This window comes from Xenia sp. Carnegie-2017, unplaced genomic scaffold (genome assembly GCF_021976095.1).
Source record: "Xenia sp. Carnegie-2017 unplaced genomic scaffold, XeniaSp_v1 HiC_scaffold_14, whole genome shotgun sequence".
NCBI lineage: Eukaryota > Metazoa > Cnidaria > Anthozoa > Malacalcyonacea > Xeniidae > Xenia > Xenia sp. Carnegie-2017.
In genome coordinates, this window is record NW_025813447.1 from 13,366,826 (window position 1) to 13,380,961 (window position 14,136).

At 31.5% G+C, this 14,136-nt stretch overlaps 3 protein-coding genes and 1 long non-coding RNA gene across 4 annotated transcripts; 2 read left to right on the plus strand and 2 right to left on the minus strand.

Moving 5' to 3' along the window:
* The first annotated feature begins 48 nt into the window (after positions 1 to 48).
* Positions 49 to 5,214, plus strand: LOC124435318 (ras-related protein Rab-35-like). The gene is made up of 11 exons (XM_046985253.1): positions 49 to 207; positions 611 to 661; positions 736 to 859; positions 943 to 1,067; positions 1,133 to 1,257; positions 1,326 to 1,443; positions 3,886 to 3,936; positions 3,997 to 4,120; positions 4,370 to 4,494; positions 4,553 to 4,674; positions 4,782 to 5,214. The coding sequence occupies exons 1-11, from the start codon at positions 156 to 158 to the stop codon at positions 4,914 to 4,916; spliced, it is 1,152 nt and encodes a 383-aa protein (XP_046841209.1). The 5' UTR covers positions 49 to 155; the 3' UTR covers positions 4,917 to 5,214.
* On the minus strand, positions 1,375 to 2,898 carry LOC124435702 (protein ABHD11-like). Its single transcript, XM_046985668.1, has 3 exons — positions 2,663 to 2,898; positions 2,353 to 2,543; positions 1,375 to 1,831 (listed from the first exon to the last, which is right to left on the minus strand). The coding sequence occupies exons 1-3, from the start codon at positions 2,693 to 2,695 to the stop codon at positions 1,699 to 1,701; spliced, it is 357 nt and encodes a 118-aa protein (XP_046841624.1). The 5' UTR covers positions 2,696 to 2,898; the 3' UTR covers positions 1,375 to 1,698.
* Positions 5,215 to 7,358: 2,144 nt separating the features above from the next.
* Positions 7,359 to 9,246, plus strand: LOC124433817. The gene is made up of 5 exons (XR_006944620.1): positions 7,359 to 7,510; positions 7,736 to 8,417; positions 8,494 to 8,679; positions 8,801 to 8,829; positions 8,900 to 9,246. It is a non-coding gene; the product is annotated as an uncharacterized LOC124433817 (long non-coding RNA).
* A 17-nt stretch (positions 9,247 to 9,263) lies between these two features.
* LOC124433816 (trichoplein keratin filament-binding protein-like) lies at positions 9,264 to 13,939 on the minus strand. The gene is made up of 19 exons (XM_046983607.1): positions 13,632 to 13,939; positions 13,446 to 13,554; positions 13,305 to 13,357; positions 13,179 to 13,221; positions 12,817 to 12,873; positions 12,674 to 12,742; positions 12,564 to 12,595; positions 12,417 to 12,491; positions 12,274 to 12,340; positions 12,129 to 12,191; positions 11,981 to 12,030; positions 11,695 to 11,800; positions 11,481 to 11,552; positions 11,302 to 11,363; positions 10,649 to 10,730; positions 10,395 to 10,580; positions 10,234 to 10,301; positions 9,739 to 9,814; positions 9,264 to 9,638 (listed from the first exon to the last, which is right to left on the minus strand). Exons 1-19 carry the CDS (start codon positions 13,829 to 13,831, stop codon positions 9,606 to 9,608), a joined length of 1,503 nt encoding a protein of 500 aa, XP_046839563.1. The 5' UTR covers positions 13,832 to 13,939; the 3' UTR covers positions 9,264 to 9,605.
* Between the last annotated feature and the right edge of the window lie 197 nt (positions 13,940 to 14,136).

Below are 14,136 nucleotides of genomic sequence, written 5' to 3' on the forward strand. Positions count from 1 at the left end.
TATTTCCGCCATATTTCCCAGTCACGTGATAAAACGTGACAAACCACTTCCTTCTTTTTATCGTGTTTCTGTTAAAAACTAAGTTTATCGTCTACACCCATGATTGTATAATTATGGCGCAAGTATAGCAAGATATTGTTCTGAATCTCACATCAATGGCCAGAGATTACGACCATCTATTTAAACTTTTGATAATCGGCGATAGTGGTAACTTAAAAGTTTCATGGATTTTCTTAAAAACGATCATTTTAAGTTGTGAAATAGCGATGAGAACTTTTTACATTTTTATTTTTGAAATCATTCTGAACGTTTTATGTGGCTGAGTTTGCTAAAGTTCCATTTTATAATATTTTTCGGAAAAAGCGTGTGAAATTTGGAAATACGGTTTTCATGAATTGTTTTGAAACAACATATGTAGTTAACATTTAACTACACTGTTGTTTGTTTGTGATAAATACAAACACAATATTGTGGATTTTTAATTCTAATTTTGTGGCTCAATTGATTATACATTCTTCAGTTACCCAGCTTATTCAACTTTAAATATTTTTTGGATGTTTGACAACTGTAATTAAAACAAGATAAGTAATTTTTTTTCTTCATATTTTAGGGGTTGGGAAAAGTAGTCTGTTACTTCGCTTTGCAGACAATACTTTTACAGGTATTGTATAAGGAATAGAATGTAGCTGGAACTTTAGTAAACAGAAAGAAATAAAATTATTGCATATTTCATAGGGACATACATCACTACCATAGGTGTGGATTTTAAAATACGCACCATTGAGATAAATGGAGAAAAAATAAAACTTCAAATATGGGATACTGCAGGACAGGAGAGATTTAGAACTATAACTTCAACGTAAGCTTAAGTTTTCATTCAACATACTTTGATCTAAAACTTGTAATGAAACATAACATGTGTTATCAACGTCTTATTACAAGATATTATCGTGGTACCCATGGCGTGATTGTTGTTTATGATGTAACAAGTGCAGAAACATTTGTCAATGTAAAAAGATGGTTACATGAAATAGAACAAAATTGTGATGATGTTGCACGAGTATTAGGTATGACAAACATGTTGATTTTGTTTTTCATTTCAAGCTTGTTATGGAAATCATTTTATGTTTAGTTGGCAATAAAAATGATTGTCCCGAGAAGAAAGTGGTTATCACTGAGGATGCCACAAACTTTTCTCAACAGATTGGTATTAAAATGTTTGAAACAAGTGCCAAAGATAATATAAATGTTGAAGCTGTAAGTTTTGATAAAATATGTTTGTTGGTGTAATTTTTAATGAGTAAAATTTGTTGTTTTCTTTTCAGGTATTTACTGAAATAACCAAGGACGTTCTTGCAAAACGTAAACAACAAGCACCAGATCAAAACGATATAATAAAACCATCAAAAAAAGACAAACATAAGAAGAAGAAATCACGGTGCTAAATTTATACAAATTTTATGTTGTTGAGCTAAGAATATTGTTCATATTGTGCAAAAGGATATGTAAATATAAATATATACATATTCATATATCCAGTACAATACTATTACTTCAAGAACATTGAAAATCAATAGATTGAAATTTCCATTGATGATGTAGTCATGTGCACAATATTACCAAATATTATCAAAAAATTATTATATATCCCCTCAACAAATGTTATTGACAAGCATTATTCAAAATAAAAAAAATCAACTATTTTGTAAACTTCAAAACAGTTTCCAGAAATTCTTTGGGTTTGTCTGCATGTACAAAATGTCCTGCCCCAGGTATCATTTTAATATCAACATTTGGAAAGAAATGTTTCAGATCTTTCACGTCAGTATTCCTGAATAGAGTTTCAAATCATTCACTTAGGCTACTGTAACAATCAGTGTTTTAGTTTTTTCTACATGTAAACTGTGGGTTATCTGTTGATTTTCAAGAAAATTACTGCTATTGCAGGTTATATAAAGGCATTAATTATATAGCATGCATATGAGATCTAATATCACAGGGTGAGAGTTCATGCTTATGTTTGAAAACATTTTACGGATTGTTTTGTGAAAATAAATTAGCAAAAACTAACATAGAATGAAATGGATATTCATAATTGTGTCCCAGGTACAAATTCATCGTTTTTCCAAACCTTTACATCAACTTTTTCCAAAATAACATTCTTTTGTTATAACAGATTATATGGCAAAAATATGGAAATCAAACCCTAAGTACTGAAAATTCTTGTTTTAGTGTTACTCCCAGTTAAGCACTAATTGCAGACAAACATTGCACTCAAGATCTGGAAATGCCACAGCACTAAAATGAGCATTTAGTGTAATCCAAACCACCAATTCCTCTTTATTCACTTACCTTAAAATATCAGAGTTTTCTCCACCAACAAACAATGTTTCACCAATGTACGGTTTTCTGCCATTTATGTTAATGCAACCAAGAAGACTGTCATGATTATTGTGGATGGAGTGAATATTTGGATACCATTGGAAATACCCATTTTCATCTTTATATAAATTTGTCAAGACCCATGCTCTTAGAGGAAATGACTGTAAAGATGAAATGTTTGAAAAATGTATACATTCAATCAAAAATTTTTTCAGCAGAAAAAAAATAAAAAGCAAAATATTTATATCTTTTTAAACTTATGAAACATTCAAATACTTACTGGAATGGATTTTTTAAGCATGTCATCTGCCATTTTCTACTTGTTACTTGCATCAAATCTAGTTCCAACATGGTTCTTAACACTAACGGCACCATGCTAATACTTGTAAGATTATTTGATGATCGTTGTGGTGTTATATCTACCACTACCAATTTCTCAACCATACTGGGCATGCTCATTGCCATTTCCATAGCAACCTTTCCACCCATGCTATGACCAATCAGAATACATTTTGGAAGTTTTAGTTTCTTCATTGTCTCTATAACATCGAATACCATCAATGGATAAGTCATATGAATGCTTCTGCGACTTTCACCATGATTACGACAGTCAACGGCAATAACCTGTAGTTTTTCAAGGATATTATTTATTTTAAATAAATGTTTGTAAAATGACAAAGGAAATCTTTAACACCTCTTTCTCACCTGTCTTTTAGAAAGTTCACTGTATGATTTACAAAATGAATGCCAATTTCTCTTCGAGCCAATCATGCCATGTATAACAAGGACGGGTTCAATTATCTTCACCTTAGTATCTTGCACTTCACCATAGCTTTGGTATGCCAGAGAGAAAGATTCGTTTGACAAATTTCTCAACGTTATGAAACGAGTAACTGCAGTTAAGGATGACTGAAAATATTCACCACGTCTACTTCTTTGTAATCTTTGTATAAAACAAAAAGTTTTCAAATTAATATTCCTCATTTACGATTTCTTTTTTGGAGATTTTGACATTTCAACTTTTAAATTTCGACATTTACTCCAGTATCTAAAAGCAGTCAGTGGCAATGGGCAAATGATGAGGGTGACGAGTTACGTCACGTCCTGATTAGTTAAATTTAGCGTGACTGGTAATTGTCTGAAAATAATATTATTATCACGAGATTCGTTATTGACAATAAATGTTCAAACAATCACGCTTGAAGTCCTTATTCATTTGAAATCTTGAACGAAAAATTGTAAGGTATAGATTGAAGCTACAATGTTAGCTTTTAATTAGTGACAAAAAGAAAAGTTGTAAGCTGGAAAGAAATGGCTTTGGATGGTGACCATAACTATAAATTCATTATACTCGGAGATGCTGGTATTTGATGCTGTTTTTCTCCATAAAAACAATTACTGAAATTCTAAAAATTTCTCTTAGTGAAATTATGCTTTGATTTTCTAAAATTTTCTTAAAGCAAATGATCAAATTCTCAAAACTATGAAATTACATCCATTTAGCTGTTGGGAAAAGTAGCTTATTACTACAGTTTACAGAAGCCAGACACCAAGGTTTGGTGAGTCTTTCTTAGAATTTTCATCAAAATATTTAATGATATGAATATTCTGTAGTCAATTATGTTACAACCATTGGAACTGACTTCAAAGTAAAGATATTGAACCTGGATGGTGAAAGTTATAAGTTGCATCTGTGGGATACTGCTGGTCAGGAAAGGTTCAGGACAATTGTCACCACGTAGGTTTTTTTAGTTGCATACAAGCAATCTTTGTTATATATAATTATGTCTCATAAATGTCATATCCAGAACTAGATCAGCAATTAATGGGTGGCAGTGTGTATATTTATCTATTTAATTGTACCTGACTGATTTCTTGTGGAAGCTTCAAAAAGAAATCAGTTGGGCACAACTGATCATATGATTATCCCCTCCCCCCCTATAAACGTTCTAGCTACAGCCCTGATTAATGTACTTTTTTTTGGTAGTTACTATCGAGGAGCCCAAGGAGCTGTGATTGTTTATGATTTGACAAATCCTGAATCTTTCATGAATCTACGTTTGTGGCTAAATGAACTTCACGAGAACTGTTTTGGTGTTTCTGTTGCCATTGGTAAGTTTTACATGTCATTAGTGCTCTTATAATCATTTAATTATTTTTAAATTTTTAGTTGGAAATAAGTGTGATTTAATAGAGGAACAAAGTTTAAAGAAGAATGGAGAGGAATTTGCCAGAGAGCATGGTTTGTCTTTCTATGAAGCTAGTGCTAAAGAGAACATCAATATTAGTGAGGTAAAAGATGGCTATAATTGAATCAAAATAATAATTTTATTTGAGATATTATTGAACTATTTTGGTTCTTGTTCAAGTTTCTAATTGTTGTGTCAATATTCATCAAGGTATTTGAAGATTTAGTGAGAAAAGTGCGCAAAGCTGAAATTGATGCAAGGTCTACAGATATTAGTGATTTTAATAATCTACCACCACTACCTTCTGATACTGGAAACAAAAATCAACCAAAAAGTTGTTGCTGATATATTTTGTCATCCATTTTATCTTAAATATCGAGGAAAATTTAGTTGCTCAATAAAATCAATGCATGGAATTAACATTTTTAATTAAAATGCCTTTAGTAAACCTTTCTCAAGTCTATTGGAGAAATATTTGACCACTAGACCTTCATAACTACTATATAACATTGTAATAAATATGTTACATGGAAAGAAATAAGAATCTATGATTGTTGCATGATTTTGTTGACATATTTTAAAATATTATTTTGACATTTGTAAATCTTTAACCAGCTGCAAACTATAAGACTTTTCAAGTTTACGACTAAGATTTAAATTGATCATGAAAAAAAGAGAAATTTTGTAAAACATGCAAAAACATATTATAGTCACCACAACAAAAGCTTCAATATGTAATGTTGTTGAGGTGCTATACAATCTTATAAAACAAAGAATTACTTAAAATTGACTATATCTTTATGACAGTCTGTTGAATTCCCATAAATTTTTTTGTTGTGTTAACCACAATCAAAGGTCAATATTTAAAACTTACTATGGCCTTAGATATCAAAATACAAAGTCTAATAATTTGCAAATAAGCTGGCTATTAAGTTGGGGTAGCAAAATGATTAAATTTTATCTATTTAACACAATAAATTCTAAGTTAAAATTCAAGTTTTGCATTATGCAGTTCATTTCTAATTTCTTTTGACTCAACATCCTCTGTCATTCCATTAGATGTTAAAATATTGTTTATTTCATCTCTGCTCATTTCTGAAATTTCTACTCTCTACAGAGTATGAGAAATCATAAGTGTTAAGCTAAAGAGCTATGAAAAAATGCATCACAACAATGACAACTATTTACAAGAAAGGAAGACAATATTTTTTACCTTTACTTCCACACCATCTTCAAAAAATAAAATTCTAGGATCAACTCCTCCAATGTACTTCACTTCAAGATCTGAACTACACAAGGTTAAGGATATTTGTACAACAAAGAAACTTTAAGAAAGCTGAGTAAATTTGTCTGTTTTACTATAGCCTTTTAGGATACTAGTTGACAGCATCAACGTTTAAAAATGTCTTCACCTTAAAAAATAAATAGAAGTTTTAATACAATACAACAAATGGACGAAATAATTTCTTGAAATACCAGGTTTTTGTATTAAAGCTTACCTGAGGAAGGCTATTCAATCGTCACCCTCCACAAGTCTACGGAAGAAATATTGCAATCATAAAGTATTCTAATTATAATAATTGTAATCGTTTTGTGGCAAAAAAAAGACATAGTGACGTATTGCAGTGTTTCGCAACATAATAATATAATTATTAGCACAAGGAGAACTAAGAGCTTTTCTTTCTTTTGTTTGAGGCACCTGGCGTGTATTGATCATTTGACAAACATAATAAAGGTACACAACGTTACAATGCACACCTCAAGACGTGCAGTGACTTTCTTGTCATTTTCGGAGCCTGAAATTAAAAGTAAATTATACGTCAACAACGTGGCAGTCAGAAACCAAAACCAAACATTTCTCGCCATTTTCCTTTTTCTGTCGATTTATGACGTATGAGGTTCCAGAGTAAAATAGATACGCATTGCGTCATATAGCAGATATATGGGATAAAGAAGGTCAACAAGAATCATTCAATGTTATTAGTAAGAGATTGAGGTCCGTTTCAAACGTCGCATTTTACATGCACCGAATGCATTACAAAAAAAGAGAATGAGATAAAATTCCTCATTATCTTTTGTTTTAAATGCATTCGGCTCATTTAAAATGCGACGTTTGAAACAGGCCTGACTGAAGTCAACAACTTTCTATTGTGCCCACATGACGAAAGAAACAAAAAATAAGGCATTCGCAAACAGAAAGACAAAACTATTCATATCTTTTGTACTCTAAGTATTTTAACCACCTATTGATTGATGCAGATTGGTAGCTCCACTGGTTTCTTGTCATGTCTATCTGTCTATCTTGTTTTTGGTGGGCATGCTAAGTTGAGTAACAAATCTAGCTGACGTTTATGATTAATTACCAAACAAATTCTTCTATAATTTTTTACAACTGTAAAACATGCCAAAGTTTCTTACACTCATTAACACGTCAAGAAAATTCGACTTTAGCAATGCAAGTATTTTACAGTAAGGACAAGAGTTGCTTAAGAGTTGAGAGTCAAATAAACCATTGTTATTCGAATCATATCCTTTGAATAACTTACACTACAATTGTGTTGGCAATAAACCCGGATTTAACTGTCGAAAGAGCAATTTATCTCTCATTTAGCTGGATTTGATTTACTGACAATAATTTTACACAAATAATTTGTATAAAAAACTTAATTAAAGATGCATTTTTCACAAAATCTTCTTATCTAATACCTGTAAAGGGGCGCAGAATGCTAGAGGGAGCAAAGCAAAGTTGATATGTAAGCAAGGTCATCTCACCGGAAGATGTGATATCAATAGCGTTCAAATTACATATAATAAGATTTTTTGCAAATGGTTTCTCTAAAATTATAGATAAATGTTTAGCTTTTTGAGACAAATGTTTAAATCATTGGAGGTTTTAGCGGTGATATCAACATTGATTAGATTGTCATTATCCACATGTGGTAAGTTTTTTCTTTACGACAGCAGTCGCGCACATCACTGTTCAGTATTCACTATGAATTTATTCGAACGACTTTTTTGTTAAATTTCTTGGGTATATTTTCAATTTTAAAGGAAATTTTAAAATAATAGACAAAAAGGATTTTAAAATACAATATATATAAAGTGTAATTCTTCCAAAACTGTTGTGCTATCATCGTGATGAACATTATTTAATTTACTCACAGGCGATCTTCCACATGGAAATCTTACTGCAGCAGTTGTACAAGTTTCTACTTGGTTGAGAGAAAATTATCGTGATGACGTCACAAATTTAGAGCCCCACGTGGCAAGTTCGATGATAGTCGCATTACGATTGGCTGGTTATCAACCACGAACAATCCTTGCTGATTTTCGAACCAGTAACAACGAATCTATCATTCAGTTTCTCAAGGCAACATTAGACAAGATGACTGATATGAAACTGGGTCACTTGGCCGCTATACATCAAGCTATTGCATCATTATGTTACAATACGCTAGACTTTTATGGCCATAACGTTACAAATGCATTTTTACAGAATCTACCAATATTAAATGACGTACACGATGTAAGTTGCTATGAACAAAACTTCGTTTTCTTGGTTCTATGTCAGACTACAAGAACCACAAGAATTCAATCAAGTTTACTGAGTGTACTGTATGACAATATACGAGTTTGCACGATGAAGGCTGTAAAATGTTCTAAATCACCAGATACTATAGCAATGGGTCTTATGGCACTATCTTGCTTCTACAACAATATTCACAACGGAGTTTACGGCAAAATCTTGAACAGATAATCGAACTATATTACAAAAATATTCTTGGTAATCTGAAAAAGAAAAATGAAGTTTTGTGGAATGTTCAATCTAAGGCTCTCGTTCTTCAGGTATCGTGTCCTTTTTACTTATTTCTTTATAAAAACAACAATAAATAATGGAATAATATACTTTTGTATTTAACAGTCTCTTGTAGTTGTACCCAATCATCTTAAAAAGAAAGATTGCGGGTATCATAAAAAATATTATCTGGTATTTTGGAGCATTACGATCCTTTGAAAGTTTTTGGTAATGTTGTCAGCAATATTCAAATTCTCCCGGCTTTAATGGGCAGGTCTATAGTTCACTCAGATCAAGAATGTTATAAAAGAAGTAAGAAGAACTTTATCTTTGTTTCTGTTAAAAAATTCTCAGCAGATCACACTATTTTTCTATTTTGATGGCATGCATTATGAAAAGCATTTCCACCTGATTAAAGGTTGTATAATTATAGATTTGAAGTACAAGAAGCCAATATTGAAGGTAGAAAACAAATGTTAAAAGATGGTTGAAAAAACAGCATGATAAGTATTTATCTGCTTATTTTCAACAGAATATTTGCGTGAAAATTGTTGATGTGAAGACGTCATTGATAAAACAAAGCAGGTGGTTTAAAGTGTACGAAAATACAACAGCTTATGAAACATTGAAGTTAGCTTCACAAAGACATCGAGACAGAACGTTTGATTTTGAAGAATTACACTCATCTTATGGTAAAATGATTACCTCAATTTCAGGAGTGAAACAGAATCCAGAATCCAATTATTACTGGGCTTTGTATGAGAGCGATAATAAAAGTCAAATGACGGAGTAGATGTTCTAATACCCAAGAATAATACATGTGTGATTTTTAAATATGAACAATATTCATGCAAAACAGAAAATGTTCTTGAGTTAAATCAATCACTAAACGATAATTCAGATGAAATATTTTGATTTAAGGTGTCATAGCACCATGACTACATGGAATCATTCATATTTTTAATATAAATAAATAAATTTCATTAATATGATATTATCATTTTCAATTGAAACAATAAAAGTTGTTTTTATATTGCAAAATACTTTCTCAATTCTACTCACAACTCAGAGACTACAGCGAACTAAATATTATACTCGTCCCAGTCTTTTCTCAAACCTGTGAATCACGGTCAACATCACTGAGATGTTTTACTGAGATGTTTTTGTCCCAGTCTTTTCTCAAACCTGTGAATCACGTTTGACATGAAGAGGTTTCATTTTTCGTTGTTAGTGTGAAGTTAATCAAAGGCAATCTTACGACGACGATAAGACTGAAATAAAATAGCGGGATATTAAACTCTGACATAACGCACAGAAATAATGATGAAAGATGAAAGTATTTCACGATAAAGTGGAAGCTCAATATCTCACCTTCTGCCCCATGCCTCTTTCGGTTATCCTTTCAGCCTCATGACGAAGCATTTGTTGATAAGAATCCTCTTGTTGTCTGAAAATATTTTACACAAGTTACAAATGTGTTAGAGATTTTTGTAAAATTTGGTGATTGATAAAAATTAGGAAAGTAGGGATCCAAGGATAGTAAAAGATTTAAAAAACACTGTCTTTTGACATTTCTTTCGTTTCTCTATTAACTCCTATTTAATTGTAATTCGTGTATCAAGAGACGAACATCCATTGACTTCAATACAGAAAAAAACGATTTTAATAAAACCTAACACAAGCTATACTCAAAATAACCAGTTGTTGTCCAGTTGTCCATGATTCACATGTAAGCAATTTTCTTTCTGTCCATATTTTATTGTATAGGGTTAGGGTTCGGACTACCTACTTTGCTTTTACGCATGTTGGGGATTTTAATTATTAACCACAAATAAACTATAGTCCGGTGATTGACATTAAATTTACCTCTGAGTTTCAAATCTCTCTTTGTCTTTTAAATTTTGTTGCATCTGTATTTGTTGTCTTTCTTTAATCTAGAAACGTGCAAAACACCAGTTTCACTATGAGATACAAATGCTCTTCATAATAAAATATATTTCACATAGTTTTCTTGAAAATTACTTTACCTGTGTCTGAAGTTCTCTTTCTCTAAATCTCTTTCTTTCTTCTGCATGTTTTTTTTCGCGTTGAGTCATTCTGTTTACAGCTTCCATTTCATTTAATAATGCTTCCTGACTCTCTAGAGATTCCTCGTGTTGTTTTCGTATACGATTTAATTTCTCTTCAATTTGTTTTTTACGTTCATCTAAAACCTGAAAAATATTTGTTATAAATGAACTTGTATGTCTGTTTGCAGATATAAGAAAATTGATCATAAAACCTCAGTCATTAATCTTTCTCGAGCTAATCTCTCACGTTCCCATTCAGCATCACGTTTTTGCCACATCCTTGCTGCCTCGTCACTGAAAACAACACAACAATATTGAACTGTTTTATGAGCTTTGTTGCCACATCACTTTAAGATAGTCGAGCTCATTTATTAATTGATTTTTCGTTCTTCTCCCTATTCTAATATGCAAAATTTACCAACATATCATTGCAAGAAAAAAAATGCAAAACATCTTGAATTGTGACTAGGGATATACCGGGCGGGATGCGAATTCTTAATATAAATATTAAAGCCCAGCAAAGTGCTTTTAAAAGAGCCATTCAATACAATTTTGTATATTTAATATTTATATTAAGAAAACATCTTGAATTTTGCTTGACCACGTGACAAACCTTTGTATGAAAAAAATTTACCGCACGGAGCTTATTCAATCAACTTCACATCCATGGGCGTAGGAAGATTGATAACTGTAGGAAGGGGGCTCATATTCAAATATTCATAATATACAGAGTTAAGTTCTTTTGAAATTCATTGTCTTCAAAGGATTATGGCTTAAATATATGAATATGAGACCGTACAATTATCAATTTTCCTACGCCCTTGTTCACAGTCATGCCAAATTTATAGAATTAAAAAAAACTAACCGATACATTGAGTCTAATTCAGCCTCCCTTGCTTTTTCAACTCGTAACTGATCTTCTATAACCTGAAGAAAACGTTCGTCATTCAAGCTAAGAGTAGATATTTTTTAAAGTTAAAGCTAAACCGTTTTAGCGATCAAATCAATTTATGGAGAAGGAAAAAATTGATTTTATCATTTTACTTGTTGCATATAACGAGCATCTGCTCTTGCTTTTTCCCGTCTTGACGTTTTTATTTCTTCATCTTTACTTTCCTGTAAAAACATTTATTCAATAAGTACAAAAAACAAGCCTTTCCGTCTTGACGTTTTTATTTCTTCATCTTTACTTTCCTGTAAAAACATTTATTCAATAAGTACAAAAAACAAGCCTTTCTGTCAAGCCCAAACATCTCACCTTTTCTGCCATGTTGCGCAATATTTCAAGATCAATTTCAAGCGCTTTCTGGACTTCAAGACTTTTTCGTTTCATCTGAGCTTTATGTTGCTGGATCAATACAAAACTAAAACATGGTTGACGATAGGTCACGTGAGTACAAGATATGTGATAAGTCACGTGACTGCAAGATATACAATGAGTGACGTAATAAAACGTTCAACCACGAGATAGTTATAATGTATGTTGACCATAGTTTGAGAAGAAACACATATTGATGGATAATGAAACTTTATGTTTTACAAACCCATGAGATTTTTTCTTTCTTTCATCGTCAATTGCCTTTCTTTGATCTTCCTAAATGATAAATTATTCATGTTATAAAACATTTTCATGGTTTAAAACCAACATAGTTTGCTACCATACTGCGGCATTTTTTTATCAGCAAAACTTACTGCTTTATCTATAATCCTCTGTTCAATTTCCAGTCTTTCTTCTTCTTGTTTTAACATTGCAGCCTAAACAGATGGTTCAATAAAAAAAATTAACAATTTTATTTTACACAATAACAACTAAAATCAATTTCTTCTACAATAAAACCTCTTCTTCTCTTATTCTTAATTCATTTATTTGCATCTGAAGTTGTTTCGCAGTTTCTTTTTCCTTCCTTTATTGTGATAAAAATATTTAATCATTAACAAAACACCCTTCTGAATGAAGAAAGCATACATTTTCATACAAACATTTTCTTGGCATGCTGAAGTTCTTTATCCCGATGAATCAAGAGAAGACGTTGTTTTTCCATCTCCGATTCCATTCTAAAATATATTCATCCAGTTCACAGATGCAGATTGTTCAACAAGCCATGTATAAAAGATCTTCTTACTAACCTTTCCTGCTGTTCTTTGTCAAAATTATCTCTCTAAAAATATTGTAGAAAAAAATATTTACAAGATATACATATTTTATGAATGATATAATAAAGAAAAGGAAATCAAACCATTATTTTGTCATCATTTTGATCTTTCCAAGAATCAACAACATGTTTTTTAAATTTTTCTGACTCAATCTATAGCAAAGATTTTAAAAAACATAGAAATACATCTCTTGACTAAGTAGAAAATATTATTAGGTATAATTTACCTCACGAAGTTCAGGAGCATTAATTTTCCAATGTTCATACAACTTATCTTTAGCAGTCTAAACAATACAAGACAAATGAGAGGATTTTGTACAACAGACAGTAAATTTAAGGAAACAAAAAAATTTCTGGTGAAATGAAGAATATCGATAAAATATGTGTATGTAAGGACCACTAAGATTGATAATTGGGACAGATGACTGGGAGCAGGCTCAAATTCATACATTCATATGTTAGAATGTACAAGCACAAAGTTACATCAATAAAAAAAATTTACTCCCCAATGATCCCTTGCATGTTTTATATCTCCCCAAACTTTCTTTAGATAGATGATAGAGCTAAAATATTTGTCAAATATCATCACCTTTTTCCTTCTCTCTTCCCTTGCAGTCTTTAAAGTTTCAGCTCTGCAATATGAAACAAGAGACAAGAACAGATCTATGGATGAAAAACAATCAAACTGACGATAATAAATCCAATAATATTTTACCTTGTTTTCATTTCTTGACCTCTTTGAGAAAATCGCAGCTGCTGTAATTCTATCTGAAACATATAATATAACATATATGATAAGTTTTCAAAAGCATATTTCAGTTATGTTATATTTTGATTCTGTAATACCTATATATACCTCATATTCTTTTTGTTCCTTCAACAAAAGTTCACTAAGTTTCTTCCTGCGTTCTGCTGTAAGAGACGTCTTCCTATCCTTTTGATATAAAGCATCAAGAGCATCCATACTAAGAAAATACGGCGTAAGCGGTAATTTTAAAACAAAACATGAATTTTCACTGCACTGACACAAGTTAAAACATACCTTTGTCGAAAACATTGATCTGACTGCCAAGCTCGTTTTTTGGTAGCCTCAACGTTTGAATGGATAAAATATTTTCTGTTTTTGTCCCAAGTATTTCTAAAATCAAACTCGTGTTGTGCTCGCTGTACATGAAAATGTTCAGGGGCATTTTTATAGCGTTTCATCCAGAACGGTTGAAGTGTAGGTAGCGCCATTTTCATCTTTTTCAAACACTAGAACTCATTCTTTACCGGACAAAACTCCATGGCGACGACGCCGAGATCGTTGAAGGGGGAAAGAAAGGGGGAAACATGATATGTTACCCCTCACACCGACATAGCTCATTGAGGTTTCAAATACAAACTGTAAGCTTGTGTAATATCTAAAATTGGGTATTTTAGAGAAATTTATGGAGACAACAACATTACAACAAGCAATAATATATATTATTTATACGCTAAAATTAAAATAATAAAAATCTTCCATCGCAATGAAATACTTTTTGACACAACCATTAACGTTGTTT

Excerpts from the sequence above, each read along its gene's own strand:
- LOC124435702 (XM_046985668.1), bottom strand. The coding sequence starts at position 2,695 with ATGGCAGATGACATGCTTAAAAAATCCATTCCA. Across the intron at positions 2,544-2,662 it reads TGCTTAAAAAATCCATTCCA|TCATTTCCTCTAAGAGCATG; the intron begins GTAAGTATTTGA and ends TCATCTTTACAG. Across the intron at positions 1,832-2,352 it reads GAAAACTCTGATATTTTAAG|GAATACTGACGTGAAAGATC; the intron begins GTAAGTGAATAA and ends AACTCTATTCAG.
- LOC124435318 (XM_046985253.1), top strand. The coding sequence starts at position 156 with ATGGCCAGAGATTACGACCATCTATTTAAACTTTTGATAATCGGCGAT. Across the intron at positions 662-735 it reads TGCAGACAATACTTTTACAG|GGACATACATCACTACCATA; the intron begins GTATTGTATAAG and ends CATATTTCATAG. Across the intron at positions 3,937-3,996 it reads TACAGAAGCCAGACACCAAG|TCAATTATGTTACAACCATT; the intron begins GTTTGGTGAGTC and ends AATATTCTGTAG.
- LOC124433816 (XM_046983607.1), bottom strand. The coding sequence starts at position 13,831 with ATGAAAATGGCGCTACCTACACTTCAACCGTTCTGGATGAAACGCTAT. Across the intron at positions 12,492-12,563 it reads GACAAAGAACAGCAGGAAAG|AATGGAATCGGAGATGGAAA; the intron begins GTTAGTAAGAAG and ends AATATATTTTAG. Across the intron at positions 11,364-11,480 it reads ATGCTCGTTATATGCAACAA|GTTATAGAAGATCAGTTACG; the intron begins GTAAAATGATAA and ends CGTTTTCTTCAG.